Below are 26,853 nucleotides of genomic sequence, written 5' to 3' on the forward strand. Positions count from 1 at the left end.
CATAGCTCCTAATCTTCCTTCCTTCCCTTTGCTTTTCACATGTCTAAATGTGAAATTCTGAGCTAGGCACTGTTCCTAGAACTCATAACATCCATCCAGTACTGCCATAGCCACCCATGACCCTTGAGATTTCAGAGGGAGGTGATGGCCTATGAGACAAACCAGAGGAGCAACATTTTACCTCGAGCCACCCTAGAGCAAGAACCCAGACATCCTAAACTCTAAAGTGGAGCGTTTTATGTGCGCTAGACTAGGAAGTATTACTGGGTGCTGTGGTTTGGGTCTGGAATGTCCCCCAAAGACTCATATGCTCGAGACTTGGACCCCAGTGAGGCACTCTTTGGAGCTTGGTGGAATCTTTAAGAGGTGGGACCTAATGGGAGATCTTCAGATCATTGGGAGTGTTCCCCAAAGGGAATTTTAATACCTTAATACCTTCCTCTTTCTTCTTACATTTCTCTGCCATGATGTGAGTAGGTTTGCTTTGCTCCATACTCCTACCATGGTACACCCAGTATTCCCCGTGTTAGATTCCTAATTCTAGGCTTTCTTCCCTACTTCCACGAGGAACCTCAGCATCTTTTCCAGATCTCCCAACTCCCTCCAAAGCCAAGGGAGGAAAGAGGGTTGCTCTAGCACAAATATTTGTATCCCCCCCAAAAAATCATATATTGAAGTTCTGCTCCCACTGCAGCCTAAACCAGCCATCCTCACACCTGAGGTCTGCAAAGAGGTCACCGGGGCCCTGCTTGAGATGAGAGACTCCATCCAATTATCTCCGGGACTCCTGGTAGACAGGGAGAGAAGGCACACAGAGCCCTGATGATCCACAGTGAGTTCCAGGCCTTGGCTATTCTAGTTACGGAATATCAATGCACAGAGAGAAAGACCTCCGGGATCAATTGGACCGCTGCCCTCGCTGCATCCTCGCCGCCGTCCTCCCTCTCTCTTCTTCATCTCTCTCTTTCTCGGCCTCCCCCCTTGGCAGCCAGGAGAGTTCCACCTGCATATGAAGTCCTGCCCTGACTTTTCCCAGCTGTGTGGCAATGAGCCTCCCTTCCCTCATAAATAGGGGTCAAGATGCCTACCTCAGGTCTAGAATGAGAGGAGACAATATAGGTGTGCCGCTTTTTTTTTTAATAGTGCCTTGCTTTATTGTACTTTATAGCCATTGAATTTTTTCACAAATTGAAGATTTGTGGCCATCCTGCATCCATCAAATCTATGGATGCCATTTGTCTAGAAGATAGTTCCGCTTTGTGCCTCCGTTATACATAAACGTTTTCATCATGGTTATGTCTTATCTGTGATATTTGATGTTGCTATCCTCTTTGTTTTGGGCCACCACTGACCATGCTCATACAGTCAGCTTATTTGACAAATGTTTTGTGTGCTCCTACTTCATCCATCTCTCTCTCCCTCCTTGGGTCTCCTACTCCCTGAAACACAGCAATATTGAAATTATGCCCATAATTTTGTAATCCATTTATCTGTTTATAGGCTGGTCCCACCGTTCAGCTGTTAAGAATTGCGCTGCTGTAAACATAGATATGCATGCATTACTATAGTAATCTATTTTCAGTGCCTTTGGGTATATACCCAATAGCTGGGTCATAGACATCACATCTCCTCCACATAGATGTGCAAGGCAAGACCAAAAGTGCCGACGGAGAAGCAGCAAGTTGTCTAGAAGATCTAGCCCAGCTCATTCATGAAAGCAGCTGCGCTCAACACTTTCAAGGTAGAGGAAACAGCTTTCCATTGGAAGAAAATACCATTTTGATGTTCAAGTTGGAAGGCTCTCATAGATTACTGCGATCCTTTCAATGGATGTGAGTAAAGTTGATTGAAAACCTTCTGGTAGGCAGTCCCTAGTCTAGATGCCATTAAGTAAAAAAAGAAGGCGGGCGAGAGGTAGAGAGAGAAAAGGGGAGAGTTGATGAAGGAAAGAGTTGAAATGATGTGATTGATGGACATAGATGAAGCTATCAATCCCAGTCTCAGTAACATGGCTTTGTACGCGTGCGTTCCTATTACTCTGCACCTCATTATGATGCATAATTATAATGCGCCAAATATATACCTTCTCTATATATGTATATGGGAGAGCATTCTTTATTCACTGGAAGGGAATAAAATCTCAACATAAACAGGAGTTAGAAGTAGATCCCAGTGCTCATGAGTAACTTTGAGGGGTTCGATGTGGTACTAAGATTAATAAGAGGAGCCGGGAAATGTGACTGAATTGCTAAGGCTTTGTGATCAAACTTCAATGGAAGAGAAATTGCTTCTTGTATATATATATATATGAGCAAAAAAAAAGGTTTATATTTCTTTTTATTTTTCTTTTTTGCGATACTGAGGATGGAACCCGGGAGCATTCTACCTCTGAGCTACACCTCCAGCCCTATTTTTTTATTCTTTATTTTGAAACAGGGTCTCACTGAGTTGCAAGGGCCTCACTAAGTAGCTGAGGCTGGCCTCAAACCGTGATCCTCCTGTCTCAGGAGGATCCAATTGCTAGGATTACAAGTGTGCGCCGCCACGCCCGGCTCTGGCTTCTATTTCTGATGAAGATTCCATGCATACTGTTGAGAGGATAAATGGGGACTTAGAAGATTCCATAAACTTGGTGTCAGGTTTTGGAAAAGAAGACAGCAGATATGAAGACTGACCAGGGGTCCAAGCAGGGGAGTTTATTAAGTGATACATGGATGGGATAGAGATGGAGATAAGGATGGGAATGGAGATGGGGACTTGGATGGAAGATAGGGATGGGGTTGGAGAGAGGGATGGGGATAGAGATAAGAATGCAGATGGGGATGGGGGTGGGGTTAGAGATGTGGATGGGAATGAAATAAGGCTGAAGATGGGGATGGAGATAAGCAATTCAGAGATGGGGTTTGAAGAGAATATCAGCCCACATACTGGTGGGCACATGTAGCCTTTCTAGGAAAATACTGGAACAAGGTCAACCAACAGTTAAATAGGGGTGGGGGCAGAGTGGCAAGGAGAAGCAGATATTGTTATGGGAACATTTGAAGATTAAGGAACAGAAAACAGTCTGTGCATATGGATGGGGTGGTTCTCAAGGCATGGCCGTCTGTGGGCAGAATGTCCCTGACAAGGTTGTGGTGGGGCTCAGATGGTCAAGCATGAGAAAGGAGGAAAAGGAGTTGGCATTACAGTGCACTCGCGTGCGTGTGTGTGTGTGTGTGTGTGTGTGTGTATGTGTGTGTGTGTAAGCACTGGGGATTGAACCCAGGGGTTTCTACCTCTGAGCTACACCCCAGACAGCCCTGTTTTATTTTGAACAGGGAAGCAGGGTCTCACTAAGTACTGAGGGCCTCGCTAAGTTGCTACGGCTGGCCTCAAACTTGCAATCCCTCTGCTTCAGCCAATGCCTGGCTTACATCTTCTTACATTTCGTTGATAAAAGAGCAGTAGAGTTCAACAGGATAGATGTCAGTTTTGAAAGAAATCCTACTGTGGGTAAAACACTTTCCTATGGCATCACAAGCTACAGAGGAATCATTCATGGAAGGAGTTGATTGACGGAGCAAATTTTATTGCTGTCTTGCTCTGAGAAGTTGCTCTGGCTTTCAGCAGCCAGCACCTGATCGGTCAGCCACATTAACAGTGAGGTGACCCTCAGGTGCCAGAAAGATTATGACTCGCTAAAAGCTAGCCGATTATTAACATCTTGGAGCAATCAAATACTTTCTAATCGAGGTATGTACACTTTTTTCAGACATAATGCCATCCCGCACTGAAAAGACTGTACAGTGTTAACATAACTCTAACATACACTGGAAAGCCCCGAAACTTTGCCTGGTTCTCTTTATTGCTTTATTCGCTTAACCACAGACGAGTGGAATTGAACTGGTGCTATCACCGGGATGTGCAGTGCATAGTAGGTACTCAGTTAACATTCTCCACAATACTCATTACTATTCTCCAAACTTCACACCACTAAGTCCTATTCAACCAACAAACTTCACCAGGAATGTAGAGTGTGGAGTGGCTCCAGTGGAAGGAAGCTCACAGTTTCCCTTTTATTTGAACACTAGAATACCTTCCACTCCTCCAAAGTCTCCTGTTGCCTGTATGGCCTTGCTCTTTTACTTAGGACTGCTTAGAGCCTTGGGCATGTACATTTCGTTTTTAAACTGCATTTTCTGAATATAATCAAAGACACTGGTAGGCAGATAAGTGGCAAGGAAGAGACACAGGGATGCTGGTTTCCCGGGGGCATAGAAGGGAAAGGGGCTCCTAGCAGAGACGGCGTGATGGACATCCTGGATTACTGGAGAGAAGTCGGGGCTAGCCAGGCTGTTTAATGAAGCCATGACATTCTTCTGATGAAGGATGTAATCCAGGCCGTAGTCCTCCCGCACCTCTTTGGGGAGGTGGTCCAGGATGTCTTTCTCCACCTTTTTCCACATGTCCTCTGTGCCTACGATATCTGGAGAGTATAAGAATACCAGAGTACAAAAAGAGTCAGCAGGGAGGAGAGAAATATTGTTTACAAAACACAAAGAAAGGAGGGGCGGGGGAACATCTGAGCCAATGGGATTGGGAGACTAGTAAGTATTACCCAGCACACCTGCTCAGAATTTTATATGAAAATCAGCTCTAAATATTATATATATATATATATATATATATATATATATATATATATAGTGTGTGTGTGTGTGTGTGTGTGTGTGTGTGTGTGTGTGTGTGAATAGGAATGGAACCCAGGGGGCATTCTACCTCTGAGCTATACCCCCAGCACTAATTTTTCCTCTTTATTTTGAAACAGAGTCTCACTAAGTTGCAAAGGGCCTCACTAAGTAGCTGAGGCTGGCCGAGAACCCAGATCCTCCTGTGTCAGCCTCCCAAATACTAGGATTACAAGCGTGCACCATTACGCCCAACTCAGCTCTAAATCCTAATCAACAAAAATGGTAAGAGTCTCATGAGTTATGTATCGGAGAGGTTTGCATGTTGCAGAGAAAATGAAGAAGATTGGTAAGAGTCAGTCAGAACCAAGTTTGAGCTATGTCCTCACAGGACTCAGCCATCGAGAAAGGGGTCGGGAATCTTAGGAAGGTCCTAATCCAAGTGGGCATTAGGGCACAGGGGTTCATACCCAGTGTGGCCTCTGTTTGCTTATAACGTGTGTGTGTGTGTGTGTGTGTGTGTGTGTGTGTGTGTGTGCATTTACGTTACTGGGGATTAAGCCCAGAGGTGTTCTACCTCTGAGCTGCACCTCAACCCTTTTTTAAGTTTTGAAATGGGGTCTTACTAAGTTACTGGGAGCTGATTAAGCCTGTGATTCTCCTGTCTCAGCCTCCCAAGTACTGGGATTAAAGGTTGCATGCCACCACACCTGCTTGCTTATAACTTTTGAGCCAACTCATCCTTCCTATGGAAGGAAACAGAGGAGAAACCAGACCTGAAGAAATTCTTAGTTGAAGCCCACCCACTCCAACCCCTCTCTGGTGGTTCACGGAGAGCTACAGCACGCTGAGCACAAGGCTACTTCATCTAGGTCTCTGCACCAGGAGACTTGGCCACACTTTGGCACAGCTCCCGGCAGCATCTGACCCCATTAGGGCTTGGATTTAAAATGACCCCCAAAGCTCCAGTATTAATCGATGCAGCCAGGTTCTGAGGCAGGATATGGCTGGAGGAACCCTGGCTGGGTCCCTGGGTGCAGCCTTGGGGACTGCATCTATCCCTCGTCCCTCTCACCTCTCTCTGCTTCCAGCCGCCATGATGTGGGCACCGAGTCCCTCTGCTGTGCCTTGCCGCTACAGTGTGCGCCTTGGAGCCGGCCAACTATGGACTGAACCTCTGAGACTATGAGTCTGAATAAACCTTTCATCTTCTAAGTTGTCTTGTTGGGTTATTTTGGTCACAGTGGAGAGTAAAGCTGATTAAAATGGGCCCTATCCCTCGGATGACAGTAACCCCTCACTAAAATCCCTGTGACCATGCTGAGGGTTTCAGCCTGTGCTCTGTCAGGCCAGCAGGACCTCGGGGCACCCTTCAGGGGGAGCACCGCAGGGCTCTTGGGCTCAGGCACCTACTTGTTCGGAAGCCTCCAGGTTGGATGACGGAGACTTTCACTCCCCACTTGGAAAGCTCTTGTCTCATAATCGAAGAAAACATGGTCAGAGCCGCCTTTGTGGTGTTATAGGCTGACAGCTTCTGCATTGGGTACCCACCTGTGGGAATAACAGAGGAAAAAATATCAAGTCTGTTACTTGCATTCATTCATTCACCCATAAGTATTTGGTCAGCACCCAATTGCACACCAGGAACTGGTACTTCTGGTGACCAAAGCAGGCAAGGTCTTTCTGTACCCGGGTGGGTGCATATTCCTGGTTACTCCTGTTGGGCAGCTTGGTTCACCATGGCCTTCCTTGTCCTCCATCACAGCTGGTACAATGGCCAACCAAGTTCAAGACTAAGCCTTGACCAACTTCAAACTGCAATGTGACTTAGATGTATAAAGAGGATCTGCTCACCAGCCTTCAGCCTTCCAGCTTGATCAAGCCTCATTCTGAGTTTTTTTTTTATTTACTTATTTATTGGTACAGAAGGTTGACCCTAAATGCACCCTACGTCCAAACTACAACCCCAACCCCTTTTTTATTTTTTCATTTTGATAAAAGGTCTCATTAAGTCACTAAGGCAGCCACAAACCAGTACTTGGAGGCTGAAACAGGAGGATCACAGGTTGAATGATAGTTTCGGAAATGTATCTAGACTCTCAACAACATATTAAGACTCTATTTCAAAATAAAAATTAAGCCAAGCAGAGTGGCACATGCTTGTAATCCCAGTACCTGGGAGGCTGAGGCAGGAGGATCGAAGGTTTGAAGCAGCCTCAGCAACTTAGTGAGGCCCTCCACAATTTAGTGAGACCCTGTATTTTTTTTTAAAAAAGAAAGAATAAAATGGGGCTGGTGGTGTAGCTCAGAGGTAGAATGCCTCTGAGTTCAATCTCCAGTAGTACCACACACCAAAAAATAAAGAAAGAATAATAAAAATTGGGGGCTGAGAGTGTAGCTTGAAGGTAGAATGTTCCTGGGCTCAATCCCTAGTACCAAAAAAGGAAGGAAGGAAGGAAGGAAGGAAGGAAGGAAGGAAGGAAGGAAGGAAGGACGGACAAGCCGACCATAGCACTCCATCAGCTAGCCATGGAGAGTGGGTCAGGGTGGGCACACAGCCCAAACGAGGCCAGAGTACTTGTTGGAAAAAGATAGAGATGAGGGGGAAAAGATAACTTTATTATTTGTTTCTGGCTACTTATAACTATTACCACGGCATTTATCAGTAGAAGACTGGAACCTTAGGAGGCTGTTTTTGCTACAGCATAGAAGATAAGCCAAGAAAATCACAAAGGCAACCAGAGGGGAAGAGGACATTGGACAAGAAAACAGAGATCGGAGGTAGGAGGGGAGAGGATGAGTTCATCCTAAAACCTGGTTCAGACAACTGGTAAACCAACAAATTCTTCCATTTTGGGTTGAAGCTAATTTGTGGTCTTCTGATCCCATCACTGTAAATGAAGAGACGCACGGCTTAACGGATTTCAATACAACAGCGGACATTAAACAGGCTCTCCTTAAACTCATCCCCTTCTTTTCACAGATGACCAGCTGATTTTTATCCAAGTGCTTCCCTTACACATTCATGTGTTTGAGAATCCCTGGGGTAGGAGATGCTCTAAGCTGCTAACCCTCTGTTAAGTTGCCCTCTCCTATTAAGAGGGCAGGAGATGAGAAACACTGCCCTGGATGTACCCTAGTGCCCTTAAAAATACTGCCCAGATGTTACATAACCCTCACCTGAAAGGTGATAGACTAGAGCCATAAGTAAGTGAAGCAATCCACTGCAGGTCACCCAACTAATAATAAAAGAGTGAGATTCAAATCATGCCTGACGCCCCCCCAAGGCCTGAGCCAATGCAGAAGGGATTGTTTTCAACCATCCTCATATGAGCGCAGCATGTGGCTGTATACAGGTGTCTACCCTGCTCTTTCCTGAGAAAAATAGCCATAACAAGCTCTTAGATATCAGGCATAGGAAGACTTTTCCAACTGCCCTCTGTACAATCAGTTAAAGAATTGCCTCTCAATTTTTTGACAATTGGTTAAATAGTTTAAGAGCTATACAGTCTAGTTAGGAGGAATGATAAATATGTTACTACAGGGGTAAAGTTTCTGGAGAAGGTGTGGTCAAATCTGGAAGAAGTGACCTACTGGGGTTGTCTGCCCTGATGTAACACCTCTGTGGGGTCAACACTCTGGTTTTCTCTACTTTATGGAAAGAAAATGGAGCTTAGAAAGGCCATATGACTTTGGGTTTCAAGACGGTCACCCCACGATGAGGTGGAACCTGGAGATTCAAGTCCACTGGAGAAGAAGTGTTAGAGGGCTTGGTAAGCAATCATCCTTGGGCCAGGGCCCTGCAGTTTAGAAGGAGAGGCCTAGGGAAAGGAAGGAATTAGCAGAGAGGAGGAGGAAGGAAATGACAAGAAGTATGAGTGGAGAAAGGAGAGAAGTCACGAAAAAGCATGTGGGGTGACAGCCATTGTCGAGAGTTCCAGACAGGAAGTGAATACAGCCCCCACAGGAACCCTGGGACCAGCAAGCACGATTCGCTTTTGATTTTTTTGTTTGTTCATTTGTTTGCTGGTTTGGTTTGGTACTGGGCATTAAACCCAGGGGCATCCTACCTCTGAACTACATCCCTAGCCCTTTTTATTTTTTATTTTGAAAGAACATAGGGTCTTGCTATATTGCTGAGGCTGGCCTCAAACCTATGGTCTTCCTGTCTCAGCCCCCCAAGTCCTGGGATTACAGGCATGCACCACCATGCCCAGCCTAGCAAATGCAATTTGTTATGATCATTCTTTCTCCTACTCTACATTCTGCATACTCTTGTCTTCTAAGGAAGGCAGGCCCTACAGAGGATTTTTGTTGTTGTTGTTGATTGAACAGCTAAGAGTAGGTGGATATGAGATAAACATGCTGGGCATGAGTAAGGGAGAGGATTAGGAGGTAGACAGAGAAGGGAAGAGACCGTCAAGACCAGGGAAGGGGAGGTGCTAGAGCTGAGGTGATCAGCAACCAAAGGCCTTTGGAAACAGAGAAGTACATAAAGGACATTTGCACTGAAATGTGCTCCGTGGTATGGGATTTAACCCTTCACAGAGTATACAACAAAATCTATGCTTTCTGGGGTTGGCTTGGCCTTTAAGGGAGGCATAGAGAGTTAAGTGTTAATTCAACATGGTGCATAGAAGGAGAAAAAAATTCCATGGGAACCTGGATTATATAAGAGTGGGAATGGGCTTTAAATTTTAGAAAAAGAGGAAGATGGCGACCGAGAAAAGCGGGGCTTAAGAGCCCCGCTAACAACCAATCTCCATTACCACAAAATCAGCGCCTTTCATAGCCAGAAAACACCATCACCAGAGAAATAAAAAAATCACCAGGCTCCAGAGAGAAAGCGGACTGAGAACAGAGCTCAGAGCCACAGAGGAGATACACCGGCCTCACGCCCGAGGACGCGGCAGCAGCGCCATACTGCCGGCAGCAGCGGCGAGTTCACCGGACGGCTACAGCAAGCCAAGGTGAGCCGCTGCGGAACAGCCAGGCAGGATTTCTTGGCGCAGGGAGCATCTAAAGCTCCCAGTGGCTGAGTTCAGCACACGCTGCAGGAATTCAGAGTGGAACTCAAAACCAAGAAGAAATACGCCAGCCTCACGGCCGAGGGCGTAGCAGCGGTGCCATATTGCCACCGGCGGCGGCAGCAGCGAATTCACCGAGTCCAGTACAGCTACATCTGTGTACTCACGAACAGTGAGTAAAATTTCGGGCCACAGAGGAGAAATCCCAGTACTGTACTCCCTGGGACTTGACCCAGTGGGGGAGGGGCGGTGGCAGAGATATCACACCATAGGAGAACGTGCAACCTGGCACCCCCCACAGTCTAAAGCAGCCTCTATCGACTCTCTGGGTCGGAGACTCTGATACAACCCAGTAAAGGAGTAGTGGGGTCTGAGACACTACTGACTCGAGATCCAGAATACCTTAAGTGAAGTCATAGTGACCCAAGGGAAGAACCCAGAGAAGGCACAAACTTCCGAAATCATGGGAAAGAGGAATAATACTGGAGCAATGAATGCCCACAACCCCACAACATCAGAACCCGATAAAACAGAAAATCAGAGATTTCTAGAAGATCAAATCAGGAAAATAACTGTAGAAATAATAGAGGTGCTTCGAAAAGAACTCAGAGAGAGCCAAAAAGAGATAAAGGATGCAATTAATGAAGTAAAGGCCTCAATTCAAAGCACAAAAAACCGATTAGACCACATGGAGAACAGAATCTCGCTCTTAGAAGATGATCATTCCAAAAATGAACGCATAGTTTCTAATCTAGAAAAAAATATCCGACAGCAGGAATCTGACATTGAAGAAATATGGGCCCATTTTAAGAGAGCTAACCTAAGAATAATTGGAATAGAGGAGGGAAAAGAAAGTGAAACCAAAGGGATCAACAATCTCTTCAAGGAAGTAATAGCAGAAAATTTTCCAAACATAGAGCAAGAGGTTGATACACAGATCCAGGAAACTTACAGAATTCCCTTTAGACAGGATCAGAGAAGAGGATCCCCACGCCACATAATTGTCAAAATGACCAATGTGGAAGCCAAGCAGAGAATCTTAAAGGCAACAAAAACAAAGGGCCAAGTGACATTCAGAGGCAAACCAATTAGAATCACTCCAGACTTCCCAAACCAAGTCATGAGAGCCAGAAGGGCTTGGAGTAACATATTCCAAACTCTGAAAGAAAACAACTTCCAGCCAAAAATTTCCTACCCAGCAAAACTTTCTATCAAATTAGATGGAGAAATAAGAAGCTTCCATGACAAACAGAAACTGAAGGAATTTATGTCTTCAAAACCAGCACTAGAGAAAATACTCAAAGAGATTAACTACAAAGAAGAAATAGGTAACACACACCAGAACCAGAGAAACAAGATTTTCCATCCAACAGACAACTAAGATTGGTTATATGTGGAGACTCATTATTTATGTTAGTCTTTTACCTATCTCTAAATGGTATTGTTTGCCTTTATTGTTGTTAATTTTTAGGATTTCTAGTTGGAATATTAATATACCTTCAGATATAGCATTTGGAAATATTTTATCCCATTCTATTAGTAACTGTTAACTCTGTTTACATTGTCTTTGGATATACAATATTTTTTTATTTTTTAGGGAGTTTGTATACTCTTCTGTTGCCTGTGCCATTGAAATCATAACCAAGAAATCACTGCCAATTTCAATGTTGTGAGGTTTAATGACCCAGATTTTCTCCTAAAAGTTTATAGTCTTAAGATTTATATTTAGGTCTTTTACCTATTTTGAGTTAATATTTGTATATGGGATTAGGTAAGGGTCCAATTTTATTCTCCATGTAATTATTATTTTTCAACAATATTTAGTTAAAAGATTATTATTTCTTCCACCAAATGTTCATGGAAACCTTGTCAAAAATAACTTGACAATATAGGGAAGAATTTAGCTCTAGGCTTTTATTTAACTCCAATGGTTTTATATATCTGCCTCTAGAATAGTACTACACTGTTTCAATTATTGTAGCTTTATATGGTTTGAAATCCAAAAATATATATCTTCTAGCTTTGTTCTTTTTCAAGATCGTTTTGGGTATCTAGAGTCCATATTCCATATTAGGATAGATTTTTTTCTGAAAAATAAATATATAAATATATGATAGTTTCACCTAAAAAAAAATAGAAAAAAAATCTCTGGTAAGAAAGAAAGTAAAAAGAAATATTGAAATGTTATCTTTAAGTCATCAAAAGCTTGATATCAGACAAATGAAACTGTTATGTGAGATTATCATTTTTAATTTTGGATAAATTGCTATAATACTAGATGTCAACCACTAAACCAAGCATGGGAGGGAGGGATGGAGAGAGAGTGGGGTGGGGATCGGGTGGGGGCTGACTGGGCAATGTGTGCATGTATGTCTACAAAAGTTTGTATCCCACTATGATGTATGAATACAGTGCACCAATAAAAAAAATTTTTTTAGAAAAAGAATAATACTTGGAATAAATAATGAGGTACATGAGACACATTGCAAATTGCCCACAGGGAGAGCTAAGTCAGGATTGCAAATATCCACTTAGCATTGCAGCATGAGTTATCTTGTAAGAAGGATACCTAGCTAGGTGTTAAAACTACAAAAACATGTCTTCCAAGTGTGTCTGGCCTGGCTATGACAACTAATGTTGGGTAGAAGAAAGGGAGGGTTGGCCCCCACAGTTCTCTGGGGTGAAGGAATAAACCTAGAGGAAGAGTAGATGTACCACACTTCTAAGAAAACTCAATGTGCCTGGAGTTTTTTATCTGCTATTCAGGTCAAGCTGGAGTATTAGTTTCCTACCGCTGCTATAATAATAGCAGCAATTTAGTGGCTTAAACAATACCAATTTATCATCTTAAATTTCTTCTGGAGGTCAGACGTTCCAATGGGCTAATGTCAAGGTGTTGGCCATGTTGCATTTTTTCAGGAGACACTATTTCCCTTGACTTTCCCACCTTCTAAAAGCCACTGGCATTCCTTGGTTTATGGCCCCTTCTTTCACTTACAAAGCCAGCAGAGTAGCATCCTTCAAACTCTGACTCTAATCCCTGGCCTTCTTCTTAGAAGGACCTGGTGCTTATGTCCAATCCACCTACATAATCCAGGATAACCCCCAATCTCAAGATTCTTCACATTTTTCCAGTCCCATTTGCCACATGAGGTCACATATTCTAGGTCCAGGTATTAGGATGTGGATGTCTTTGGGGACTTTTATTTTGTCTATAAGACCAGCTGCCTACCTATAATAGCGAGGATAGTTTGTTCAGGGTTATTTGCTCTGTAGCCATAAATCATTGGAATAGAGCTATCCATTTCAGCTCAGCAATTCCTGTCTGGTAGAATGTTCCATAGGGGTAGCAGAGGTGCCAGATTCAAGTTAATATGATGAGCCAGCTGAGTAGGAGTAGGGCTTTTTTTTTTTTTTAGAACAGTTGTTACTGACTGCCTCTCTCCTCTCTTCTCTTCCCTTCTCTTCTCTTCTCTTCTCTTCTCTTCTCTTCTCTTCTCTTCTCTTCTCTCTCTCTCTCTCTCTCTCTCTCTCTCTCTCTCTCTCTCCATACTTTCTGCCTCCAAAGGAGAAAACTAACAGCAATAAACTACCAATTCAGCATGTTTTCCAAAACGACTACTTCATCAATTTTTGCCAAGATACATCATGAAGTTGGCATCACAGTGAATGGTAATTTTTGTGGCTTTGTTGATTATGTATCAGCTTTTACAGATACCTCAGCTCTCCTCATCCTTGTGATTGATTCTAGCTTTTTAATCTCCTGCTTAAAATCCTTTTTGTTTCACAAAACTCTCCAGGAAGTGCTAGGGAGCCCCACATTTTTGGTCTTCACTGTATTTCTTTGCTCCTTATCAAATGAAGATGTCACAGGCTGAATTGTGCCCCTACCTCTTCCTAGAACTATCCATGTGCTAGTCAGGCATGGGGGTATGCACATGTAATCTCAGTACTTGTGAGCTTAAGCCAGGGGGTTGCAGGTTCAAAGCCAGCCTCAGCAACTTAGCAAGGCCCTCCACAACTTAGTGAGACCCTGTTTCAAAATAAACAGTAAAATGGGCGTGGTGGCGCATGCTTGTAATCCCTGCACTTGGGAGGCAGAGACAGGAGGATTGCACATGTTCAAAGCCAGCTGCGCTGGCTTAAGAGACCCTGTTTTCAAATAAAAATTATAAAATAGGTCTGGGAGTGTAGCCCGGAGGAGAAGGGTTTCCAGGAACCCCAGCACCACCAAAACAAACAAATAAATAAATAAACTGTAAAAAAAAAAAAAAAGATACAGTTGTGGTATAGCTCAGAGGTAGAATGCCCCTGGGTTCAATCTCTAGCACCACAAAAAGAAAAATATATATCCCTGTGTTGAACCCCTGATCCTTAATGTCTTGGAATGTGACTGTATTTGGAGATGGGGCCTTTATAGAGGTGATTAGGGTTAAAGAAGGCCCTGATTCAGTATAAGTGGCATCCTTAAGAGAATGAGACATCAGGGATGCAAACACCCATACAGAGGATGGCCAGCTGAGGACATCTGGAAGCCAACAAGAGAGACCTCAGGGGAAACCAGTTCTGCTGATATCTTAACCTTGGACTTTGATCCTCCAGAACTACCACAGAAGAAATGCCTGTTATGTAAGCACCTAGTCTGTGGAAGCATTTTCTTGGGGCAGCCCTAGCAAACTTATACAGAAGGAAACTGTGATCATCCATTAAGAGCTGAGTGTCTGCCTCCTTACAAACCCCCTTCCCTACTGAGTTCGTATGTCACCCATCCCTTCTGATTTCCTGATGCTGTTTTAACAACTTTATAATATATCTTGGGCCATTTCTGAGTCCTACAAATGCACTCATTTATTTCTGGAGTGTCTCAGGATGTGATGAAGGAAGAATTGGTACCCTTTGGGGAATTCCAGAAAGGAATAAAAGCAAGATGGCTCCGGTTCTCAAATGTGAATGACCAGCAAGGCAGAGAGAAGCCAGGAAAGCAAGCTTTGGAAGCCAAGAGCAAGCTTGGCTGGAGACATGTTGACTGAGCGCTGACCCTAAGAAAATGGAATAGTAGAGCTAGGTATAGAGAATTTGCACAATCAGGAAGTAAGGATAGGGGTGAGATGCATGATTTCTTTTAATATTCAACATCTTATTTCAAAGGGAATCTATCAAAACAGAATAAGAAGTTCTGGCTTAGAAAAGTGTTAGAGGCCAAGGGGAAAAATATTACGAAAGGGTCTGCTCTGTATTGCAAGTACTTTGCCCATCCATCTTTCATATTTCATTCCTTTGCATGTCTTCATTTATTAATTGAGCTGCTACTGCAGGCCAGACCCTGAGCCTATGGCACACACTTTGTATGTTGGAGATAACTAAAGGAAAATCTCATGAATGACCAAGCTGCTTAAAGTGAAGAACAAAGAGGAAAAAAAGAGAAAAACACCCTTCCTCTGTGCCGAGGGGCAAGGATCAGTTATTGCTGTAAATATTTGTTTAAAAAACAGGGTGTGAAGCTTTGTCCAAAGTACTAGATGGTACTTCTCTCAGGGAACTAAGAAATATGAAGCTTTTGCACAGGTCAAAATCCTGAAGGCCAAGTTTAAAATGAAGATAAGGAACCCAGGTATAGTGATGTACCTCTATAATCTTGGTGCTTGTGAGGCTGAGACGAGAAGATCACAGGTTCAAGGTCAGCCTCAACAACTTAGCAAGACCCCGTTTCAAAATAAAAAGGACTGGGGGCATAGCTTGTTGCTACAATTCCCTTGGGTTCAATCCTCAGTGCAAAAAAAAAAAAACAAAAACAAAAAAACAAACAAAAAAACACAGACAAGGGTAAAAGCTGCAAGGAGGTTCCCCTGAAACTCACCCACTTTAGCTGAATAGCAAGAAATCAGAGCTATGTTGGTGTCCTCATATACGTTCAACCATAATACCTGTTGCTCTAAACCATGCTGTACTCTCCCCTCTTCCCACCCACCTTACTATCCCACTATCCCTCTTCTGTCTACGCCTCAGACCAACCAAAAACCCTAATCCAAGACACACACAGCTGTTCAAGGAAGTGACTGAGTTAGAGCCAGGAACCGGACCATGATGGACAACAGTACTTGTCCAGGAAATACAAAAAACCTACCGAAAAGTCTTCTAGAATCATTGTTCACATTATACACAAAATACACATGTACCCTCCCAAATAAAGAGATAACTAGTTGTACCTTTATTGTGAAAAAAAAAAAAAAAACAGTATTTAGAACCAACTGATCCAACAGTGAGGAGTGGTATTTGTCTACTTGTAGGCAGGGTGTTGGAGTTCTGAACCCATTCCTGGGACCTCCCTCTCACCTATGCAATGACCCAAAAGATAGCCCATGGGTATTCCCCATGAAAACCAAGGAAGGCTCTGCAGAAACCCAGTCTGAAGATGTCTGTTCTGGAAAGATGAACGTGATCTCCTGGACATGGGCATCTTTTATCGAAAGTGGGCTAGCCAAACACTTGACCCAAGTGGTTCTTTGAAATGGAGAGAGGAACGGACCCAGCTATACCGAGGTCGCACAAGGCTGAGATGAACTTAGGTTCAACAAATGGGCAGGCAGAGGGGAGAGATTTGCTTACTCAGCTGACAGCGAACGCAGAGGGCTGGGTTCAGAGAGGATCGAAATCAAGCTTCCACCAACGCTGGCATTCCCTGGAATGTGGGATTTCCTGTCTACGCCTAAAATGCCTACGTGTTGGCAATCACAGTACAAAGACACTTAAGAATCAAAAATTGGGTAAGAGTGGGTAAGAGTTGGTGCGTGCAAGGATTTGAAAGGAGAGAAAGGTCTCATTGTAGGAAGATCAACAGGGGATATTCAAGCTGACTAATCTGGACCTGGCCCTGCCTCTGCCTGCCTTGCTTTCTTGTCCGGCCCACGGAAGAATGCAGCGAGCTGCATCTTGTGACAGCAGCAGCCCGGATCAGGTGCCGCGGGCTAGACTCACCACCCATGCTGCTGATGTTCACCAGCCGCCCCCTGGATCTCCTGAGAAGAGCCAGAAATGTCTTTGTGACTTCCACTGCTCCGAAGTAGTTCACAGCCATGCACTTCTTGTACTCAGCCATGGGGATGAGCTCCCCGTCCATTGGGTAGCCAAGGACCCCAGCGTTGTTGACGACAGCCCACAGTCCTGGGGGCAGAGAGAAATAGCATTTAGGATGAGCAAGGCATGCAGCCTTCAGGGACTTACTATCCGTGCAGACCACAATTTCAGGTGGTCTTCACTGGAAGCACAACACCTCAACAACAAGGAACAACGAACTATATATGAACATGAATTCAGTGATGTGCTCTGTAGGAACATAGCTCAGTGGCTGTGGTCCTCACTGAGGTCTGCTGGTTTATCCTCAGACTCAGATGGTTCTTTGGCAAATGTCCTATCTGGTTATAGTGAGCCCTGTTCCACTCACTGCTCATCTTTGATTTGGGGACTAAAGTTAGAGACCCCCAGGAGAGCAAGCAGAAGGTGGGCCTTTGCAGAGGAGAGAGGCTGACCACACACCCACGAAAGACCACACTCTGGACACTGTATTCACCACGCTCCTTCATGCCTAGATGCTGCTGTGAAGTTTCCAAATCTAAAACTTACTGCCTGAATCCTTCAGGTGGTCAGTCCTGCCTCCTGGACATCACACAAGGTTTCTGTAACCAATGTTTCCCTAGATAAAATGCCATGAAGTCAGACTCATAAAAGGGACAAACCCAACCCTATCTGATGGCAAAAGACCAGGCCAGGAAACTGACTTCCTAGAATATGACTGCACGTGGCTATACTTTCTATAAATTAATTCTCAATAACAACAACCTATTTTTTCACATCTCATTTACTGAGTATTTCTTGAGTATTTACTGCCATCAGTGTTGGAGAAATGAACAGGGGAGCCTTTACCAAGTGCTTGAACTCCTGGAAGTACTTTCTCTATAGCAATGAAACCCTCAGGTACAAAATAAGCCAAGCACTACTCTCTCTTACTGCTGGGAATACCCACTCTAATGAGGCTGGAAGTTGGAAGTGCCTGAGGATTCCGTGGAAAGCCACCAAATGAAGCCAATACGGAAGAGAGCAGAACTGAGCAACAGAGACTGGATTCTAAAGATGTTGCCTCCGTGCCTGGATCCAGCCATGACTGAAGCCAACAAGCCTTTTTAAATTATATAAATAGGTGCATTCCCTTTCTGCTTCAGCGGCTGTGAATTAGGGTATATCACTTGCATCTGGAAGAATCTTCATGGGACTTTGTTTCTTGTTCTCAAAGAACCTGGTGGCGGTGAGCAGGGGATGGACAGATGTTTTCCATTTGTGCGGTACAGAAGTCCAGGCACAAACAAGGCACAATGAGTGTGTGGAAGAAGTGATTGCACAACCTGGGCTCCCGGGAAGGTCAGGCAAGAGACGTGAGAGGGCCGGGTCTCCTGGAGAGTAGAGCCGGCCACGGTGACTCTGTTGGACAAAGGCTCTGAGTCTTCTTAGGAAGAGCGAGGGGAGGCAAGAGGGAGGTTCAAGTCAGAGGAAGCGGGATGTGCAGAAGTGGGAAACACTGCATTCTGTTCTGGAAATTCTCCAGAGTTATTAAGCAGATGAGCAGGTATCGTGGATTGAGGGCTTGGCAGGGGCCATTATGCTGACAGCCCTTTTAATCCTGGCTAAGGTAATCTGGATTGTGTCGGACGAAGATAAGAAACAACTGCTTCAGCCAAAGAACCACCGACAAAGCACATCACAGTCTGTCTGCTGCCCTGGCTCCTGGAGGAGCTCGGCACCCAGAGGCCCTCTCCGTCTATGGGTTTTAGGAGGTGGGTGGTGTTGTCAGATGTATGCATGACAGAGATTACCCTGCATTGGGAAAGTAATGGGGATGAACAGGCAGGCTGCAGGGAGGACATGGAGTGCTCAGAGGTGATGGAAGCCTGCAAGAAGCCCTAGTTTCTAAGACAGTGGGAAAGGGCTGGACCATATATATTGAGGGTGCAGGTTGATGGGCGTCAGGGCCAATAAGATGCAAGGATCAAATGCAGGCTGGGGGTTTCAGTAATTCCCAGATTGGGGCTCAAATGACTGGTTAGTGAAAAGTATCTTCATTCAAGCTGTGAAATGCAGGAGGGAAAACTTGTTTGCAGACTGGCATCAGGAGAAAAAGACAAACGAGGTCAGTTATTGACAAGTGGGGTTGAGCCTTTGAGATACGCGTGGGAACACCAGGAAGACATTTTTACGTATGTGCCAACCTGGATTCCAAAAGGAGGGCCAGGTTGGTAATAGAGCTTTGGAAGTTATTGGTGTAAATCAGTGTTTCTCAGCCCTCACCAGATACTGGCATCACCTAAGGTGCATCCTAAAAATGGATGCCTGAGCCAGGCATGGTGATGCACCTTATAATCCCAGTACTGGAGAAGCTGAGGCAGGAGGATGACAGGTTCAAAACCAGACTTGGAAACTCAGCAACCTAACAAGCCCCTGTTTCAAAACAAGGAAGCTAGATGCAGTGATGCACACTCGATCCAGCTTTGGGGGGGGGGGGCTGAGACAGGAGGATCACAGTTCATGGACAGCCTCGGCCAGTTAGCAAGGCTCTCCGCAATTCATGAGACCCTGTTTCAAAAAATAAATTAACTAAAAAGTAAAACTAGAGGTGTAGCTCAGAGGTACAATGCCCCTGGGTTCCATCCCCGGTACAAAAAGAAGAAGGAGGAAGAGGAGGAGGAGGAGGAGGAAAGAGAAGAGAAAAGAAAAAAAGAAAGGAAAAGAAATACAGCTGGGGCTGTAGCTTGGAGGTAGAATCCCCCTAGATTCTACAGCCCCAAGGGTGTAGGATCTATGATCTATGCAGTCACATGAGGCTCAAGGTTTGGAAGGAGCCCACACTTGGTGAATTTTCTGCTGTTACCATCTTAAATTTCTCATCGTTTTTTATTCAAAGAGCCCTACATTTTTTTTGGATTTTTGGATCCTACATTCTTTGGATCCCACAAGTTCTGTGCCCCGTCCTGGAAGTTGGAAGCGCCGTGAAAAGCCATCAAATGCGCACAGTCAAGAGCAGAACTAAGCAACAGAGACTGGGCCCGAATGGCATTGCCTAAGTGCCTAAGGGCCCGGGCATGGGAATCTCAAGGTGACCCCAAGGGCAGCTGGATGGAGCACCCTAGGTCCAGGGAGATGACGGTCTGGCCCAGGGAACCACGATAGGAAGTTGGAGGGTGGGGCCTCAGAAGCGTTCACACTTGGTGGAAAAACAGAAGAAGGTTGTCATCCAGGAGAAGTGAAAAGGAGGATTAGAGAGCTGAGCAGGGAGACAGGAGGAGCAGGGGACCCCAGCGTTGAGGAGGACAGCATGTTTAGCAGGCCTGAGTACTAACCAACCAAATATGCGTTGGAGCCAGCCCTGTGAACAAAGCCTTGAGCCCCCCAAAAAATCTTTCTGTAAAACCCGAGTAACCATTAAGTTTTCTATGCTGTTTTGTAACTATGGAGTTGATTGTGTGAGGATTAAAACATGTGGTTCTTGTTGTCTAGCTAACCACAGCATTCTGATCGGCCTCAGTAATCATATATGGCTCACAGCTGTGTGTTCCCAGCCTAGCCCCCGTTAACAGCTAATTGGCTTCTGTGCGTGGCTTGTTCGCAATAGCTTGCGCGGTGATGGGGTTAATCTGATTGGTTCTCTGTTATTATAAAAGGTTACTGTTGGCCGGCCTCAGCGCGCCCTTCCAGGCAGGTTTCTAGACTGAGGGTACTGCCTCTGGCCAGCTAAAAAAAGGCTGCAGTTCTCGCTAAACTTGCGTACAACATTTCCTCCTCTAAGTTGCTTTTTTCCGGTATTTCGGTCACAGGAGCTAAGATCCTGACCTCCAGAATCTAACACTGGCTGGTTTTGCCCGACCATTTAGAGGCAATGGTGAGAGCCAACATCTGTTTGGACAGTGAAAAGGTAAAAACAGGGCGTTAGGGTCTGGATCTGGAATGTCCTCTGGAAAAGCTCCTGTATTGGCTACGCAAAAAAAAAAAAAAAAAATCAGAGGTGAAATAATAGGATCATGAGGGCGCTAATCTCATCAGTGGATGCATCTATTGATGGGTTAATCATCTGGACCGATGTCCTGTGTGGTGGTAAGGAAGGAGGTAGGGTGTGGCTGGCTGGAGGAGGTGGACCACTGGAGATGTGGCCTTGGGGACTATATATCCCTTAATTTCTCTCTCTCTCTCTCTCTCTCTCTCTCTCTCTCTCTCTATCTATCTATCTATCTGGCCTACATGGTATGAAACCAGCATCCCTCTGCACACCTTGCCTCCACTGCAACCAAATATGCTTTGGAGCCAGCCCTGTGGACAAAAGCTGGAGCCCCCAATTAATCTTTCCTCCTCTAAGCTGCTCTTGTCTGGTATTTCAGTCACAGCAATGGGGGTGACAGGGTCCCAGAGAGCTTGGCCATGAAGGAAGGAGATGGGAAGGGCCCTGGATAATGAAGATCCGTGGCTGTGAAGCTATTTTTTTTCCTAATCTGGGAAAGTCAGATGCATGTGTATGTATTGCTGAGAGAACAACGGAGAGGAGATGGGGGACTGGAAGAGTGATGGAAAAGATGGTAGAGGGAAGGGGGTGGAGAATTCTGGAAATTTCCTATTTCTAATATCTGTGTCTCTAGAGACTCCAGCATGTGATAGAGGCTCAGTACAGGTGCAAACAGCAGCCAGGGCAGAATAGAAAACGTGGCGGTCGGAGACTGAGTGTGTTTCAGAAAGCAAAAGACAATGAAGGGCGCAGCTGGCGCAGCAGTTACCTCTGTTCTGCACCTTCTCTGTGACTTTGCCGTGGGCATCTTTGATCTGCTGCGGGTTGGTGACGTCCATCTGGAGCACGGACAGGCGCTTGGAGCAGGTTCTGCGCAGCTCCTCGGCTCCTGAGCCATTCTCATTCAGAACTCCGGCAAAGACGGTGAAGCCCACCTTGTCCAAGTGCTTGGCTATGGCGTGGCCGAGCCCACAGTCGCATCCTGCAAAGGGCAGAGGCGATACAGTGAGTGCAAACCAAAGCCTGGGGGACATGACCAAAAAGAGGGGAAGTGGTGTGTGTCGCCTACAGGTGTCTCTCTTCTCCACGGAGAGAAAGTCCTGGGAAGTTTGTTTGTGCTAAGTAGGGGAACGGATAGAGACCACTTTCTGCTAATAATGAAAGGGAGGTCTCTTAGAATTGGGTGGGGAAGATCCGGCAGGGATGGAAGGAGGGAGGCTGGAGGACTGGAAGGTCTGGGAGTGGCCAGTGGCCAAAGAAGACTATGGAAGGAAAAACCAACAAATGTTGAACTGTTTTTCTGTTTTTGTTCCAAGCAAGTACTTATGTTTCTTGGGTAATGGCTTGTGTCAAAGGCCATGCTGATTAGAACAGAGACTGGTGCTGGGCGTGGTGGCTCAAGCCTATAATCCCAGTGCTTGGGAGGCTAAGACAGGAAGATCCCAGATTCAAGGCCAGCCTCAGCAACTTAGTGAGATCCTGTTTCAAAATAAAAAAATAAAACAGGATTCAGGGTGTAGCTCAGAACCTTGGGCTCAATCCCTGATGCTAAATATTTTAAAAGAATGGAGATCAGCCAGCCCCCGGGAGTGGAGATAAGGGGGTAAGACAGAGGCCAGCCTGCCTGGTATCTATAAACATCTGCACACAGACAGCTCAGCAGAGCCCAACAGAAAGCCCTCAGCAGATTGCTTTGTGAGGATGCAGGGTGATATACAGAATATGTATCTCAGAAATTGAGACGAGTTTCCCCAGCCCAGGCTGGAGGATAATACAGACACCCCACCTCCCCCCCAAAAAAGTTTTGTGGCCACAAGTATAAGACGCAGATATCTAAAATCTTCAAGTTGAAGGCAGCAAAGGTATGAAGTCAGCCACGGAGTTGGACCGTAATCCTATAAGGGCGCACTGGGCTCTACCGCCGTACCCCTGAGAAGGTGTACTGGGCCGCTGTATGGTGTGACCTTTCCCGCAGGTCTATGGGGTCGGTCTCTCTTGTCCATAGTCAGAAGCTAGGTCAGGTGTATTCCCCCACCCCAAGATTACCTCCTCACACTGTGGCCTAACCAGAAAAGAGACACCCACGTCTTTGTTATCACCCTCCTTCTTTCTCGAATCAGTGGCAGTGTCCTGCCTGAACCCCACCTTTGCCCCCTTATTAAACACCAAAACTAGTGGCTGCCACTTTGGAACGCGGTTGGGCAATTTCCCAGAAAGCTCAATACAGTGTTACCCAAATGACCCAGTCATTCCACTCCTAGGTTCACACCCAAGAGAAATAGAAGCCCGAGGTGTACACAAGTGTTCATCTCTGCGTTATTCACAATCGCCAAGAAAAAAAATAAAAACTTGGCCAACCGTCCATCACCCGAGGAATAGATAGACAAAGTGTGGTGGCCCTTCTATTCCATGGAATACTATTCACCAATAAAAAAGGAAAGAAGTAATTATCTACACGCTACATGGAAAACACAAAGCTCCCTGGAAGAAGCCAGGGTGGCAGGGAACCGGGTGAAAGCAGCCGGGCACGGTGGTGCACACCCGTAGGTGGCTGACACAGGAGGACCGCAGGTTCCAGGCCAGCCTCACCAGGACTTTGGGGAGACCCTGAGCAACTTAGAAAGACCCTGTTTCCAAATTTAAAAAAAATACAATAGTTTGGGGGTGTAGCTCAGAGGTAAACTGCCCCTGGTTTAGCCTCCAGTACCACAAAAATAAAAAAAGGCTGGAAGCCTGTTTTCTCTGAGTAGAAAATGGCCTCACAGCCATTTCTAAGAAAAGGGCCCTTGACCTGCTTCATGAATCAGGGCTCTGCTGTGTTGGGAAAGCTTCTGGGAATAGTGTGGCGCAGAGCTGGTGCCGGATGCAAGCAGAGCAAGAGGGTGGATTCCACTCAAGCCATGGAAGAGATCAGGGGTTAAGAAGCCCTCCTGCTTCTTAACCAGAATTCTGTTGCCCACTTTCGAATTGAGTTGTTTTTAGTGTTAAGCTTGTATGTGTGTCTGTCTGTCTCTGTGTGTGTTATAGCAGATAGAACCGAGGAACCTTCTATATCTTGGCTACACCCCAAGACTTTTTTTTTTTTTTTTAATTTGGAAATGGTCTCACTAAGTTGCTGGGAGTCTCACTAAGTTGCTGAGGCTGGCTTTGAACCTGCAATCCCCCTGTCTCAGGCTCCCAAGTACTGGGATTACAGGCATGTGCCACCACCCCTGGTTTTAATGATAAGCGTTTTACGCTCTTCTTATATTCCAGATGTTAGACCTTTGTCTGATGGGTAGATAGTAAAGATCTTCTCCCATTCTGTAGGTTCTTTCTGTAGATTCTTGATAGTTGTTTTTTTTTTTTTTTTTGCTATGCAGAAGCTTTCTAATTTAATGCTATCTCATTAATTGACTCTTGTTTTAATTTCTTGAGCTTTTGGGGTCTTTTTGAGGAAGTGTCTACCTGTACCTATATGTTGGAGCATTGGTCCAGTGCCCTCTTGTAGCAATCCCAGAGCTTCTGGTCTAATTTCTAGATCTTTGAACCATCTTGAGTTGACTTTTGTGCAGGGCGAGAGATTAGGGTTTAGATCCGATTTTCCACACATGGAAAGCCAGTTTTCCCAGCACTATTTGCTGAAAAGGCTGTCTTTTGTCTGGTGTATGTCTTTGGGTCCTTTATCAAAGATATTCAGCCATTTTTTAAAAAAAGAACAAAATCTCATCTTCTGCAGGAAAATGGATGGAACCCAAGGACATCCTTCTAAGCTATGCTCGCTTAGAAGCGAGCATAGCCAGTCTCAAAAACCAGGCAGAGGTGTTTTCTCTTATGTGTGGAAGTTAAAGAGATATTTGGAAATTAGGGCGAAATCAGATAGATGAGCAGAAGGAGACTTCAGGGGAGTGACTGAGGGGATCAGGAGAGGGAGATGGAGTCATAAAGAGTCTCACAGTAGAAATCATGCTTTGAATGTGTACCAAACAACCGTTTCCAATCTCAAAGACATGCCTGGGGAGGGAGAGGCAGGAGGGAGGGGCTCGGTGGGGGAGGGCACCGAGAACTACATACACACATCTCTCTCACAGTCTGCACCCCAATATGATGTCAAGTTACAGTGCACCAAAAAAAAAGTTAAAAAAGAAAATTAAAAGAAACCCTCCCGCCCTCTGTGTTCCAGGAAAGGACTCATTGCAAAGAGCCTCCAGTCCCCTGAGATTTAGATAAAACTGGCAGATGCCTCCCTCAGATCTTCTGTGACACACAGCAGACCCCGGGCTGCCACATCCTTCTCCTCCGCCTCACAAGTGATCAGCTTGACCACTGGTTCTCAGGGGTCAATTGCTACAAAGTAGTTGTTGACCTACCTTTGGTAAGGATTCTCTTCTTCCCAGGTCCTGGCCCACCCCTCGGCCTGAGCACTGGGGACACCCCTTCTTTGCAACCCTCCTGAAGCCCACCTCTCAGCCCCCCACTTTCATCTACCCCTCTTTGCTTCCCCCCGCCATAAAAGTAAAATCCTGCAGCCTAATCCTTGAGGGCCTCCAGTGTCCCCGAAGCAGAGCATTCCCACCCAGGCCCCAGGCGCTTCTGCGGTAATCCCCGGAATCAAGTCTCTCCTGATGAAAACTGTTTGTTTTGATTTGGCAGTGGATTAGTAAAGCCAGAGCGTATGGGAAACCATCTGTGAGAACGAGTGAGCGCAGATCTTACAGGCGCAGGTGGAGTGTGACCCCCGTTCCTGCCAGCTCCCCGCCGCCTCTGCAGAAGTGGCCTCGTCTGTAAGGTGAGTTTAGTTAACACAGCCTGTCACCTGTTAATACTCTCTGAGTGCTGAACAGTGCCTGTTCTGAGTGATTACTAGGGGTCTGCTTTTTTTTCCCCCTCAATACTGGGGATGGAATCCAGGGGCATTCTACCTCTGAGCTACCCCCTAACCCCGGCCCTATTTGTTTTTATTCTTTATTTTGAAACGGGGTCTCGCTGAGCTGCAAAGGGCCTCACTAAGTAGCTGAGGCTGTCTGGGAACTGCGATCCTCCTGTCTCCGCCTCCCAAATGCTGAGATTCCAAGTGTGCACCCCCACGCCCGGCTCTATGGGTCTGTTTTTAGAAAATGAAATCTTTCTGATTTGAGGATCCTTACCGGCACACTAGTGGTCGATGGAGACTGTGCCTTGCATGGTGATTTGCTGGACACCTGGATTAAGAATCTGACCGCCAGCCGTGTGTGGTAGTGCACGCTTGTAATCCCAGTACTTGGGAGGCTGAGACAGGAGGATTGCAGGTTGGTAGCCAGTCTTAATGAGGCCCTCCACAACTTAGCAAGATTGTGTTTCAAAATAAAGAATAAAAAAAATAGGGCTGGGGGTATAGCTTAGAGGTAGAATGCCCCTGGATTCCATCCCCAGTACTGCAAAAAAAAAAAAAAAAAGAATCTGACTTCCTAGTGCCTGCAGTACCCAATGCTCAGGATGCTGAGACAGGGGAATCACAGGTTTAACCTCCAGCCTCAGCAACTCAGGGAGACCGTCTGCAACTTATCGAGACCCTCAGCAGTTCAGCAAGACCCTGCTTCAAAATAAAAATAAGAGCCAGGCATGGCAGCCCTTTCTTGTAATCCTAGTACTTGGAAGGCTGAGACAGGAGAACTGCAGGTTCTTGACTAGCCTCAGCAACTTAGGCCCTCGGCAATTTAGCAAGACCCTGTTTCAAAATAAAAATAATAATAATAAAGGGCTGGGGCTGTAGCTCAGAGGTAGAATGTCTCTGGGTTCAATCCCTAGAAGCACAATAAACTAATTAACTAATTAATTACAGTAATAAGGTAAAAAGGGCTGGGGGTATAGCTCAGAGGTAGAATGTCCCTGGGTTCAATCCCCAGTAGCACAATAAACTAATTAACTAATTTAATTAATGAATTAATTAAAGTAATCAAATAAAAAAGGGCTGGGGGTGTAGCTCAGAGGTAGAATGTTCCTGGGTTCAACACCAGTAGCACAATAAACTAATTAACTAATTAATTAAAGAAATAAAATTAGAAAGGGCTGGGGGTGTAGCTCAGGGGTTCAATCCCCAGGATTTAAAAATATTCAAAAATCCTGACCGTCTTCCTGTCTCTTCTACACATAACCAACCATG

The 26,853-nt window shown here is 45.4% G+C and overlaps 1 protein-coding gene across 1 annotated transcript in view; it reads right to left on the reverse strand.

The window, feature by feature from the left end:
• Window positions 1–4,121: 4,121 nt before the first annotated feature.
• Window positions 4,122–26,853, reverse strand: part of HSD17B2 (hydroxysteroid 17-beta dehydrogenase 2) — a gene marked incomplete at both ends in the record, with an annotated part of 86,005 nt that continues 63,273 nt past the window's right edge. The window contains 4 exons of the mRNA XM_080703461.1: window positions 4,122–4,465; window positions 6,081–6,218; window positions 16,670–16,855; window positions 21,502–21,714. Of these exons, the coding sequence (XP_080559587.1) occupies window positions 4,122–4,465; window positions 6,081–6,218; window positions 16,670–16,855; window positions 21,502–21,714 (881 nt within the window). The remainder of the gene's footprint in view (window positions 4,466–6,080; window positions 6,219–16,669; window positions 16,856–21,501; window positions 21,715–26,853) is intronic.

The sequence above is a fragment of the Muscardinus avellanarius genome, assembly GCF_963383645.1.
Source record: "Muscardinus avellanarius genome assembly, chromosome: 10".
Taxonomy (NCBI): domain Eukaryota; kingdom Metazoa; phylum Chordata; class Mammalia; order Rodentia; family Gliridae; genus Muscardinus; species Muscardinus avellanarius.